We start from the raw sequence: 12,464 nt of genomic DNA, 5'->3' as shown, positions 1-12,464 counted from the left end.
ACACACAGACATCTATCACATATTATACAATCTCAGATGTATGTTATACTTTTCAGATCGAAGGAATCATTCTTCTCTAAGCCCAAAGGCTCTACTGTTATTCTTGAATATTCTTACTAATGTACCCTATTAGAATCTGAGTTATTTTACAATGCACATTCAAAGATCAGAACAGTGAATAAAGCCAAAATTAAAATAAGGCACATTGGAGTTTGAATAATGATGCTATTAACCTTGGAAGAGACAGATCTACAGTCAAGAAGATGGGTTCAAATCTGGCCTCAGACCCTTCCTAGCTATGTGATACTGTGCAAGTCACTTGACCTCCGTTTGCTTTAATCCACTAGAGAAGGAAAAGGCAAACCATCCCAGTATCTGCCAAGAAAACCCGATAGAGAGGCAGAGGTTAGAAACTAAACTGGGGTAAATAGGACAGAAAGTAATACCCAGTAGTCATAATGGTACAAAAAATTTTACAAATGTCTCTAATAAAGGCCTTATTTCTCAAATACATAGAGAAACAAGTTGAATATAGAAGAATACAAGTCATTCTCCAATTGATAAATGGTCAAAGAATATGAACAAGCACTCAGACAATCAAAGCTCCTTAGTCAAGAAAAAAAATCTAAACTTAAATCACTATTATTTAGAGAGAAATGAAAATTAAAACAACTCTGAGGTACAAGCCCACACCTATCAGATTAGCTATTATGACAAAAAGGGAAATGACCCAACTTTGAGGGGATGTGAGACAACTGGGACATGAATGCACTGTTGGAGGAGTTGTGAACTGATTCAATCATTCAGAACAACTTGAACCTCAAATTGCCCAAAGAGCTATGAAACAGTACATACTTTTTGACCCAGAAATACCATTACTAAGTTAGTATCCCAAAGAGATTGAAAAAAGGGGGGGGGGACCTATGTGTACAATAATATTTAAAGCAGCTCTCTTTAGGGAGGCAAAGAATTTGGGGAAAAAATTTGGAAAGTGAGGGGATACTCGTCAATTGGGGAATGGCTGAGTATGTTAGAGTATATAATTGTAATAGAATACTACTGTGCTGTAAAAAATGACAAGCAGGAGGAGCTCAGAAAAACCTGGAAAGACTTATCAGAGTGAAATAAGTAGAATCAGGAGTAGCACAGTGACAGGAATACTTTATAGTTATGAACAACCATAAATAACAGCTCTTCTTGGCAATATAATGATCTAAAACTATCCCAAAGGACTCATGATAAGAAATGTCATCTACTTCCAAAGAAAAAGAACTGAGTCTGAATCCAGATCAAAGCAAACTTTTTTCAATTTCTTAATTTTTTTTTCAATTTTAGTTTCCTTCTATAAAATGACTAACATGGACAAATGTTTTACATGATTGTATATGTATAATCTATATAAGATAGGTTGTCATCTAAAAGGGGAGAAGAGTTAAGGAGAGGGAGAAATAAAGGGAGGGAGAAAATTCATAACTCAGTATTCCAATGTTGGAAATTGTTTTTATATGACATTGGGGGAAATTAAATTCAAAATTTTTTAAGTTTTTTTTTTAATAAAGAAAACCCCAAAGATAGTATGGTCCACAGGGTCATAGAGTTAGACACAACTGAACCGAATACAACATTATACAACAAGACTGAATAATAATAACATTTACTGTAAGTTCAGGTGATGTAAGGCTAAACTTAATCATGTCTTCTCAGGCCCTAAGAAAATCAAGGCCCAGCTCTAGCCTGAGTTTAGACAGGTATCTCTCTTGATTGCTCTAAGGTCCTTGGCACCACTCTACCTCCTTCAATTTCCAAAAGGTCCTCATGTCTCACTCCTGAGTTCCAATCATGAATCACCATCTGCCCATTTGGCATTTCAAACTTGATGTTTCACGGGCAACTCAAGCTCAACTTGTCCAAAAAAGAACTCATTATCTTTTTTCCCAAAACCCCATCTGTCTTCTGAACTTCCAGGTAATCAAGCTTGAAACCTAGAATTAATCCTAGAAACTTCATTTTCCATTGCCCCACATGTCCAATCAGTTGTGAAGTCTTATCAATTCTCCCTTGCCATCTCTCCCATCCATTGCCTTCTCTCCACTTACAGTCTCTACCCTAGTTTAGAAGCTCATCTCCTCTCATCTAGACTATTGCAATAGCCTCCTCACTGGTCTCCCTGCTTCAAGTCTCTCTGTGATATTATTAAAGCAAAGTCCTCACCATATATATCATTCCCTTTTTGGAAAAGCTACAGTAATTTTTCTCTTGGGCAGCTAGATGGTATTGTTGATAGAGTGCTCAGCCTGGAGGCGGGAATATTCATCTTGAGTTCAAATTTGGCCACAGACACTTACTGGCTGTGGGACCCTGGTCAGGTCACTTAACTCTGTTTGCCTCACTTTCCTCATCTGTAAAATGAGCCGGAGAAGGAAATGGAAAGTCACTCCATATCTCTGCCAAGAAAACCCCTAGAAGGGTCAGCAAGAGTCAGGCACAAATGAAATAACAACAAAATCTAATGCATGGTATTATTCACAAAAGGATCCAGACAAAAAGACATTCATGGCTCTGAGCAAAACCTTCATCATTAAATAACTGAAAAAAAATAACTCACAGTATATGAGCTTTTCCAGGGGTCTCAGAATATCATGTTTATATGGGATGGGGGGAGACATACCTTTTATATCTTTTGTGAAAAAACATCATAAAGTCTGAATTCTTAATAGGAAATAGAGAAGGTAGTCAGGCAAAATCAGAGATGTCAGTCTAAAAAGTCATTATAGTTTTCATGATATGTTGTATATAGTTCCTTCTTTCATTTTATCTTAATTTGTTTTCTATTCTCTCTTCCTAATTCATCAAGATATCAATGGAGGTTCTAGATCAGTGATTCTCAACCTTTCTAATGCCGTGACCCCACAATACAGTTCTTCATGTTGCAGTGACCCCAACCCAAAAAATTATTTTGGTGGCTACTTCAAAACTGTAATTTTGCTACAGTTATGATTCGGAATGCAAATACCTGACATGCATTACGTATTCTCATTGCTACAAATTGAGAGGTTGAGAACCGCTATTCTAGATAATGTCCTACTTTACCTTAAGGCACCTACTTTACTTACTTTACCAGAAAGACAAGAGTTTGAATCTCACCTTAGAGTAGATGTGCATCTCTGGACAAGTCACTTCAACTCTGATTGCCTCAATTTCCTCATCTGTAAAATAAGGATAATAATAGCACCTACTTCCTAGAGCTATTAGGAGGATCAAATGAAATAATATTCATAAAGTGCTTCACAAACCTTAAAATGCTATATGTTAGGCAAACCTTAAAGTGGTATATAATTGTTATACATTATTATTATTTGCAGCTATGTTCCTACATATAATATACATCTCAAACTAAAATCTTCAGTATCCCTGGAATATCATTCCCTCATAAACCCTTGAAATCAAAGTGATATTGCCTGTACCTATTCATCATTAACCCTATCAAATCCAAATTCATGTATTATATACCCTAGACCTGTGAGGTTGAACCTATGGCACACATGCCAAAGATGGCACACAGAGACCTCTCTTTGGCATACAGGCCCACCAGAGTTAGTTACTAGAAAGGCAAAGAGACTTGGGTGGAGCTGCTCCCTTCCCCCTCTCCACTGTGCCTCCCCACCCCTCTGCCCAGCAGCTCAATGGAAGCACTTACTCCCTCCTCTAAGTAGAGCACCCAGGCTACTCCCCTCTCTTTTTCCCTCCCCTGTCTGGGAACAGACTCAGTCTCTTGGGGGGAGGGGAGCAGAGTGGTCTCTAAAAGGTTTGCCATCACTGCCCTAGACCCTCATTATCACCCTGTCATTGAGCAGGGTTTAATAGACTTCCTGTGTTCTGTTTCTGTGTCTGAATGGAGGAGTGGGATATAGCAGAAAAAATCAATAGAGTAGGCATCAGAAAAGACACAAGTTTGAATTCTGCCTCTAACACTTTCTAATTGTTTGTCTCTAAGCAAGTAAATCTCTTAATCTTTCTGAGCATTAGTTTCCTCATTTGTAAAACAGGGATAATAATAATAATATCCCTAGTACTACCCCATTCAGTTATTGGGACAATTAATGATATAACTTTATTTAAAGTACTGTACAGAGTGTCCTGAAAGTTTTAGTGTTTTTTAAACTAATAAAGCTTAAGGTAGCTTATTTTGTTCACCCATTTTATTTGTTGGGATTAAGAATGAAGTTTTTTTGTTAGCTTGTTTTATTGGTAGGATTAAGGATAAACTTTAAAGTTGCTTATTGAAACTTTAGTAGTTTTAAAACTATACTAAGACTTCTGGAACACTGTATACCTGTCGGCTATTATTGTATTTGTTTATTTGCATGTTTTTTTCTTCCCTAGATAGTGAAGTCATTTAGGAAACCATATGAAACCACAAAGTTAGGAAGACCTGAGTTCAAATGTGACCTTTGGATACTAGCTGTGTAACTTGAAGAGACACTTAACCCTGTTCACCTCAGTTTTCTCATCTATAAAATGAACTAGAAAAAGGATGTGGCAAACCACTCCAGGTTCTTTGCCAAGAAAACCCCAAATGGGGTCACCAAGAGTTGGGCTCATCTATGATTGAACAATAACACAGAACCATGAACCCAAGAGGTAGCCATCAAATATTTAGCTTTGATATTGGAAAGAGCACCTAGGACTTGTCATGAATAAAGACAACATTCAATAAATAGGTTGATAACAATAAAAGATGGGCATAGAATGAGAAGCAGAAGAAGAGAAAGGAAAGTTGGAATATCATCTATGAAGCAAGAGCTCATACTAGAGAGAAGGCACTAAATAACTCTAAACCTGTAGGAGGCACTTCAGCAGAGAGTTCCTAGGATAAATGGAGGTAGAGAATTAGAATATTTGTGGAGGTCCACTCATTTATAATATATTCATCAGAACACTCAGCAGAGACTTGGAATATTGGCAATGTTTCTTGTAAACACTAAGCATTTTAAAGACTATTAATAGCCTCTAGCACCATTTCAACTTTTTGCCATTATGAATATGCTTCTCAAAGTAGCATAAATACATTAAAATACAATTATTTTGGAAAAGGTTTAGATGAACTAAGATAGCTTGAGGAGAATAGAAAAGCTATTCTAATTGTTTTGAAACTCTGCCAAATAAATACATTTTTGGCTTTCTTAGCCAGTCCCATTTTAACTTTTTTCATTGACTCCTAGACTGAAGCCACCAAAGTCGGGCTACGTGGGGTCAATTTATATACAAAGGCAAAGACTTTGGGGATTCCTCTTAATATCAAATTCCCTGTTGCATCCTATGAATAGAAGGCAGATTAAAGGAAGTTATTTGTAAGTATTTCCCTTCACTACACTTATCAGGATAGCTATAAAATAGCTTGGTGATAATGCCTGCCTTCAAAGTAAAAAAAATATGTTATTTCAAGGATGTAAATGCAATAAATCTTTCGGGTTTAAGGGCTCTGTAAAGATAGAAAAAGAAGATTCAGTTCTGCTGATATAACTCAATGGAACTAACTTTTCCAAAGGAAAACAAATCATGCTGCTCCATACAAATTTCTTTGTACTCAATTTTAGAATGTCCTGTTGGGGGAATTTATAGTTCTCTTGGCAACTCCAGAAAATTGAGGTAATGTCATCGAAAGGCATTTATCAGGTTGCTTAAATGCATGCAACGCCACAGTGATTCAGAACCATTTAAAACACTTGTGCTCTGTATGGTTGAACTGTAAAACACAGATTTTCAACATCAATTGGCATCAGGGCCCAACAATGGAAATATGCCATATGGCATTTAGTTTACACAGTAAAAACGAGGGTAACACCAGCTGATATTTAATCACCATTTACAGGAATTGTCCTATGCTGATAGAAAGAAATCAAATGATACCAGCTAAATATAAAACTTAAAAAAAAAAAAGCCAAATACTCAGGTATCTTTTCTGAAAGTCTGGCTTCCCAAGAGATCCGTGTTCCTATATTTGAATCTCCCCCAATCACACACATCCCCAAAAAATCCTTAAGAGAAATACTTGTAGCACATTAGATTAATTTGTTGCAAGCTCGATTTTCCTGTAGAGTAAGAACAAAAGCCCAACAGTCTTGCAAATAACCGCGCTGACTTGAAAAATGAATGGGAAAAGTTGAGTAATGGTGTAGACGGAACTCTTGCTATTCAACGACCAGATCGCCATGATATCAAACGGTAGGCTGCCTCACAATTCCAGTAGCTTGCAGAGTGTTGTTTTTTCGCCTTTTTTATCTAAGCAATGTGCATGATACAGTACATGACTAAACATAATCCGATTTGATTTGTGTTGCAGTGGTTTGCCAAAGAACAAATCTGTAAAATTACAGCATGTGAAAGCTTAACCCAGTGATATAAAATGGCCGTGGCATGGTTCATATCTTAAACTGACAGACTGATGGTGATTATTGCAAGGACAATGCCCTGCATATGTCAAACGATTTGCAAATAATTTATGTCACCTTATCCTCCATTATTGTTTTTGCAGAGGACATAAACTGTGTCACCAATATTAAACTGTCGGCAAAAAAGAGCCGAGCTCAGCGTTCTCCTCGAGGAGAGCGCAGGGCCATCTGCACCCAGACAAACATGCATATGGCCGTCATTTGTCCAACGTCTTACACAATGTGAAGGTTTTTTACTTGAAATGCCAAGCGATGTGGCAGATGATGTATGTGTTTCTTCAGTCCTGTGATTACCAGCACAGAAGCTGCTTGCGGTGTTCTTCACCTCATCAGTTCCACAAGCTGCACTCCAAGGTGTGTGAAGCATTTGCAGCGAGATGGCTTCTGACACACCGCAAGGTAAAAGCATTCTGCTGTGAATATTTGACTCCAGATTTTGTTCCAATCAGGGTCAGATTCTGACCTCTAGAAATTAGTGTGGGTTGAGATTTAGCACTCCAAAAGAGCAATTTTAAAATGAGAATGAATATATTTGGGGGGCAGAGAAAGCAAAGAGAAAGCAAAGGGCATCGTGGCTCTATCTCAGTTGGCTAGACCAGAAGTGGATGCTAGCTTTTTGTTGTCCTTATTGCTGTTCTTTGGAAGGGTGGTGGAGAGCTTTATACCTACTCCTTTTCCATCACCGTCCTAACCATGAGTTCTTGCATCTGAAACCACTCAGGGAGCTTTTGTAACTATTTATTCCTGTGGGAAATTCCATTCAAGATCTACTTGGTTGGTTGTTTTGTTGTTGTTATTTTAAAAATCCTCAATCTAGAATTTAAAGCCCCTTGCAATCTGGTTCCCACCCACCATCATATCACTGCCCTTTATGAACCCTTCATTCTACTCCAATGGGGTTGATATCTGTTCCCTATATATGGCATTCCATCTCTTGCTTACACACCCATTTATGCAAGTGGTCATCCTTTTCTGAAATGCCCTCCCTCCTAGCCCATGTCTTGTGGAATCTCGAACTCCCTTCAAAGTTCAGCTCAGGTTCTAGTTCCTCTGTGAGACTCTTTTTTTTTCTTCTCTCTCAGATTTTATTTAACTTTTTAAAAAATTTCCCCATGATTCCATGATTTTTGTTGTCTCCCTCTCCTCTTCCCTCTGGCCATCCAAAGTTGACAAGCAATGGCCACTGGTTTACCCACAGATTGTTACTTAAATCCTATTTCTGTATTATTCATTTTTGCAATAGAGTAGTCCTTTAAAACCAAAACCCCAAATCCTATAACCATATAAACAATTAATAAATCATATGGTTTTCTTCTGCGTTTCTGCTCCCACGGTTCTTGCTCTGGATGTGGATAGTGTTCTTTCTCATAAGGCCCTCAGAATTGTTCTGGATCACTGCATTGCTATTAATAACAAAGTGAGAGACCCTTCTTGATATCTAAAAAGTTATCAAGGCTCATCCCCTGGAAATGATATGATTTATATGTGTGTATGTATATATGCATATATACACTCTGTAATTATATGTATTATATATGCTTTTATAGTATATGAACTATATTAACTATATTCTTTGTAATTATATGTATACTTTTAAATAAATCATGTATTACATATTATACTCTATAACATTTATTATATAATTAATTATAAAGTAATAGCAATAATTCTATATAATACTATAAGTAATAATATGTTATATATATACATAACTAATTACAAAGTAGGACAGCTAGGTGGTGGATAAAGTGATGATCCTAGAGTCAAGAAGACCTGAGTTCAAATCCAATCTCAGACACTTATTTGCTGTGTGATCCTGAGCAAGTCACTTAACCCTGTTTACCTCAATTTTCTCATCTTTAATTATGACCTGGAGAAAGGCATGACAAATCCATTCCTCAGTATCTTTGTCAAGAAAACTCCATTTGAGGTCACAAAGAGTCAGACATATCTGAATAATAAAAATTACAAAGTCTATATAAATTTGTTATTAAATAACTTTTTGTAGATAAAACAAGAAATTTTAGATTTAAGTAAAAAATAAAATAAAGTTTAGGTTTAAATAAAAACAGGTTAAAATAAAATAATAAAACATTAAATACTTTATATGTATGTAAATAGATACCCATATACTTCATAATTAGTTTTCTATTTACAAGTTGTGACCCTATCAAGTAGAAAATAAACTCCTTGAAGGGAAGGACTATCATTTTGGAGGGAAGTTTTTTTCATACTTATCACCTAGTTGCAATATTTTTGTTGTTTGTCAAATTGAACTAAGGAAGGTAATTCCACACTTGCCACCCCCAAATTATAACAACATTCAAAGGTTCTTTGTCATCAGTTTTATGAAGTTTTGGAAATATTGATTCTAACAAGGCATCCTTTAAAATGAGATAAAAATGTGGCTTTAAAATATGCTTAGGGGGAAGCTGGGTAGCTCAGTGGATTGAGAGCCAGACCTAGAGATGGGAGGTCTTGGGTTCAAATTTGGTTTGGGACATTTCCTAGCTATATGATCCTGGGCAAGTCACTTGACCCCCATTGCCTAGCCCTGACCACTCTTCTGCCTTGGAACCATTATACCAGTATTGATTCTAAGACTGAAGGTAATGGTTTTGAAAATAAATAAATAAAATAAAATATGCTTGGCCAAGTTACTGGAAAAACATTTTTTTACCCAAAAAAAGGATCTAGAATCTCTATGTCTAACTTGAAGAAAACTCCAACATTTTACTCTTTTATTTCTATTTCTGTCAAAACACAAGTCTGTTTTTATGGAGACTGGGAGAGTCAAAGGAGGCGGGTGAATTTAAAAACCTTATAGATAGTCTCAAGAGGGTGTATTGGGACATCAAATAGCTCTTAGAAAACCACATTTTGATGAGTTAAGCATAAACAAATCAGAAACATATGTATTTATTGTCCCATAAAATACACATGGTCTTACATAGCTCCCCCCTATTTCTCTTTTAATGAAAGGAGCAGGGGAGACAAAAGAGGAGACATGAGTTTATTTAGTTCTTATCTTCTACCATTAGCCATCTTTGGTCACTTGCAAAATATTTTGTAAAGAAAGACTTTGAAAATCCAATTTAAGCCATCTAATTTTTTAAAAGGAAGCAAATGCCACTTTTATAAAGAGAAAAAATCTGTAAATAGATCAACATCAAGACATTTTCCACTTGTGTTTAAACTTAAGCTGACTTCTGGTTTGGCATGAGGGAATAATGAAGTTAAGCCCACCAGACAATAGGAACAATTGGAAGCCCAATATATTTAATTTCTAAAATGCAGGGGCCCTCCAGTGCCTGACAATAACTGACAGTTAAAGGAATTGCATCCATAATTGCCATTTCTGAATACCTGTGTGTCCTTCAATTAATAGTAGGATGGTAGGAAAGATAAAAATGGAAATACACTTATGTTATTAATAATAAAATTATACAAAGCAAGTATCAAATAAGGTTATATTTAGGGAGTTTTTGAGGTGGGACAACCAAACACATGGGAGTTTTTTCTGCCTGTTTGAATGCTCATGTTTAAAATGGATGTTGTTGCCATTGGCAGAACTGAACTGAACACCATTTTCTCCCCTTTATGCCTTTTGTTGACCACGGAACCTAAAAATATTGATGACATGGATATTCAAGGAAGCACCAAATATCATGTCAAAGAAATAAAGCTTCTCCACAGAGTATTATGAATTGACATCATGGGAGCTTTCTAACTCTTGGAGACATTTCCAAGTGGCCCCCCCATTGTCACCTCAAAGTCATCATGTTTTAAAATCAAACCCAGTAGTTCCCCCTCATTACTTTTCTATGTCTGTCATCAAGGGTCAAAACCTCAGAATCATCTTTAATTTATCCATCTTCCTCACTATCTATAATCAGTTAAGTCTTGAAGCCCTGTGGCTTTTTACTTCTCAACGTTTCCTCATCTAAGATTTCTTTACCATATCTATTGCCTTAGTCCAGTTTATCCAGGCACCAATGGTATATTTATTTTCCTAAAATACCAGTTATCTCATTTCCCTCTCCTACTCAAAAACTTTCAATGAGTCTCCATTGCTTACAAAATAAATCACAAACTTTTCATGTCTTTGTTTTCACCTATCCAAATTCTACCCACATTTCAAGGCTCATTGCATATCCCAACTCCTCCATGAAGCTTTCCCTATTGTTCCAGGGTTCCACTACAATGATATTGTCCACTTCTGAGCCCCCGCTATACTTGTCTGTGATGCTTATTTGATGGTATCCCTTAACTATAAAGACTATCTGTATTGTCCTTTACATTTATCACTTGGGTTCAAAATATCAACTGACGAGCAGGTAGATTGTTCAATGGATAGAAATCTGGAGATTGGAGATTCTGGGTTCAAATCTGGTCTCAGACACTTTCTAGCTGTGTGACCCTGGGCAAGTCACTTGCCCCTATTACCTAGCCTTCCCCACTCTTCTACCTTGGAACCAAATACACAGTATTGATTTTAAGATAGAAGGTGTTTCAAAAAAAAACAGAAGAAAGTAAATGGAAAAAGAAATAAAAGGAGAGCGGGCATCTAGATGGCTCAGTGGAGTGAGAGCGAGGCCTAAAGACGGAAGGTCCTGGGTTCAAAACCTAGCCTCTGACACTTCCCAGTTATGTGACTCTGGGCAAATCACTTAACCCCAATTTTGAGCCCTTACTGCCCTTCTGCCTTGGAACCAACATATGGTATTGATTCTAAGGTGGAAGGTAAAGATTTAAAAAAATATCAATTGTGCATATATAGCATATGGGAGACATATCTAGGCAATAGATGGAGTACACTCAGTATAAAGCAGCAATGTGTGCTGGAGTTGTGAACTGGCTCCAGGTGCTGGAGGGCAATTTGGAACTATGCCCACCAGGCTATCCCTTTGATCCAGTATACTACTACTGGGTCTGTATCCTAAAGAGATTTTTAAAAGGGGGAGGGGGAAGGACCTGCTTGTATAAAAATATGTGTAGCTGCTCTTTTTAAATAGAAATTGAAAGGATGTCCATCAACTGGGAATGACTGAACAAATTGTGGTATATGATGATGATGGAATACAATTGTGCTGTAATAAATGATGAACAGGATGATTTCAGAAGAAGTCAGAAAGACATGCATAAACTGATGCAGAGTGAAATAAGCAGAACCAGGAGAACACTATACACAGTAACAGCAATATTATGGAATGATCAACTAGGATAGACCTAGCTACCCTCAGCAATACAAAGATCCAAGACAATTCTGAGGAACTTATGACAAAGAATGTTATCCACTTCCAAAGAAAGAACTATTGGAGTCAGAATTCAGATCAAGCACACGATTTTTCATTTGTTTATTTGGGGTTTGGGTTTTATAAGATAACTCAATTACAAAAATGAATAATATTAAAATGTTTTGCATGATAATACACATATAACCCAGATCAAATTGCTTGCTAGCTCCCAGATAAGGAAGGGAATGCAAGGAGGGAGACAATTTGGATCATAAAACTTCAGAAAACTTACCTGGAAATTTGTTATTACATGTTATTGGTAAAAATAAAATATCTATAATAAAAATACATATACATACATATGTGTGTGTGTATATATATATATACATATATATATATATATATATATATATATATATATATATATATATAAAGCAGCAATGTGACTTCTCCAGCCCTATACTCCATCCCCCAAAGAATGTTAATATGATCTTAGATCCCATTAATAGAGGTCTAGTATCTAGACTGAGACATCAGGGCACACTGGTCGGGCCATATAGTGCCTGCTGTGTTCAGTTTTGTGTGACCGCTTTCAAAGGACATCACACACTAGTAGAGAAGAAGTTGAACTGGATGGAGATGGGCCAGTGCACTATGCCACATGAGGATCAATAAAATGGACTGGACATGTTTCAAAAAGAAAAGAGAAAACTTAGGGGAAATATGATGGTATGGCTTCAAGAATTTGAAGATGTAATTTACAACAAGGATCAGA

General features: G+C 36.5%; 1 protein-coding gene across 1 annotated transcript in view; it reads right to left on the bottom strand.

Moving 5' to 3' along the window:
- Nucleotides 1-3,187: 3,187 nt before the first annotated feature.
- Nucleotides 3,188-12,464, bottom strand: part of MTX2 (metaxin 2) — a 136,163-nt gene continuing 126,886 nt past the window's right edge. Inside the window, exon 11 of the mRNA XM_056794028.1 lies at nt 3,188-3,206. Within this exon, the coding sequence (XP_056650006.1) occupies nt 3,203-3,206 (4 nt within the window). The 3' untranslated portion in view covers nt 3,188-3,202. The remainder of the gene's footprint in view (nt 3,207-12,464) is intronic.

This window comes from Monodelphis domestica, chromosome 4 (genome assembly GCF_027887165.1).
Source record: "Monodelphis domestica isolate mMonDom1 chromosome 4, mMonDom1.pri, whole genome shotgun sequence".
Classification (NCBI taxonomy): Eukaryota; Metazoa; Chordata; class Mammalia; order Didelphimorphia; family Didelphidae; genus Monodelphis; species Monodelphis domestica.
Note: the sequence above shows the minus strand (reverse complement) of the source record. Positions and strands in the feature narration are given on the sequence as shown.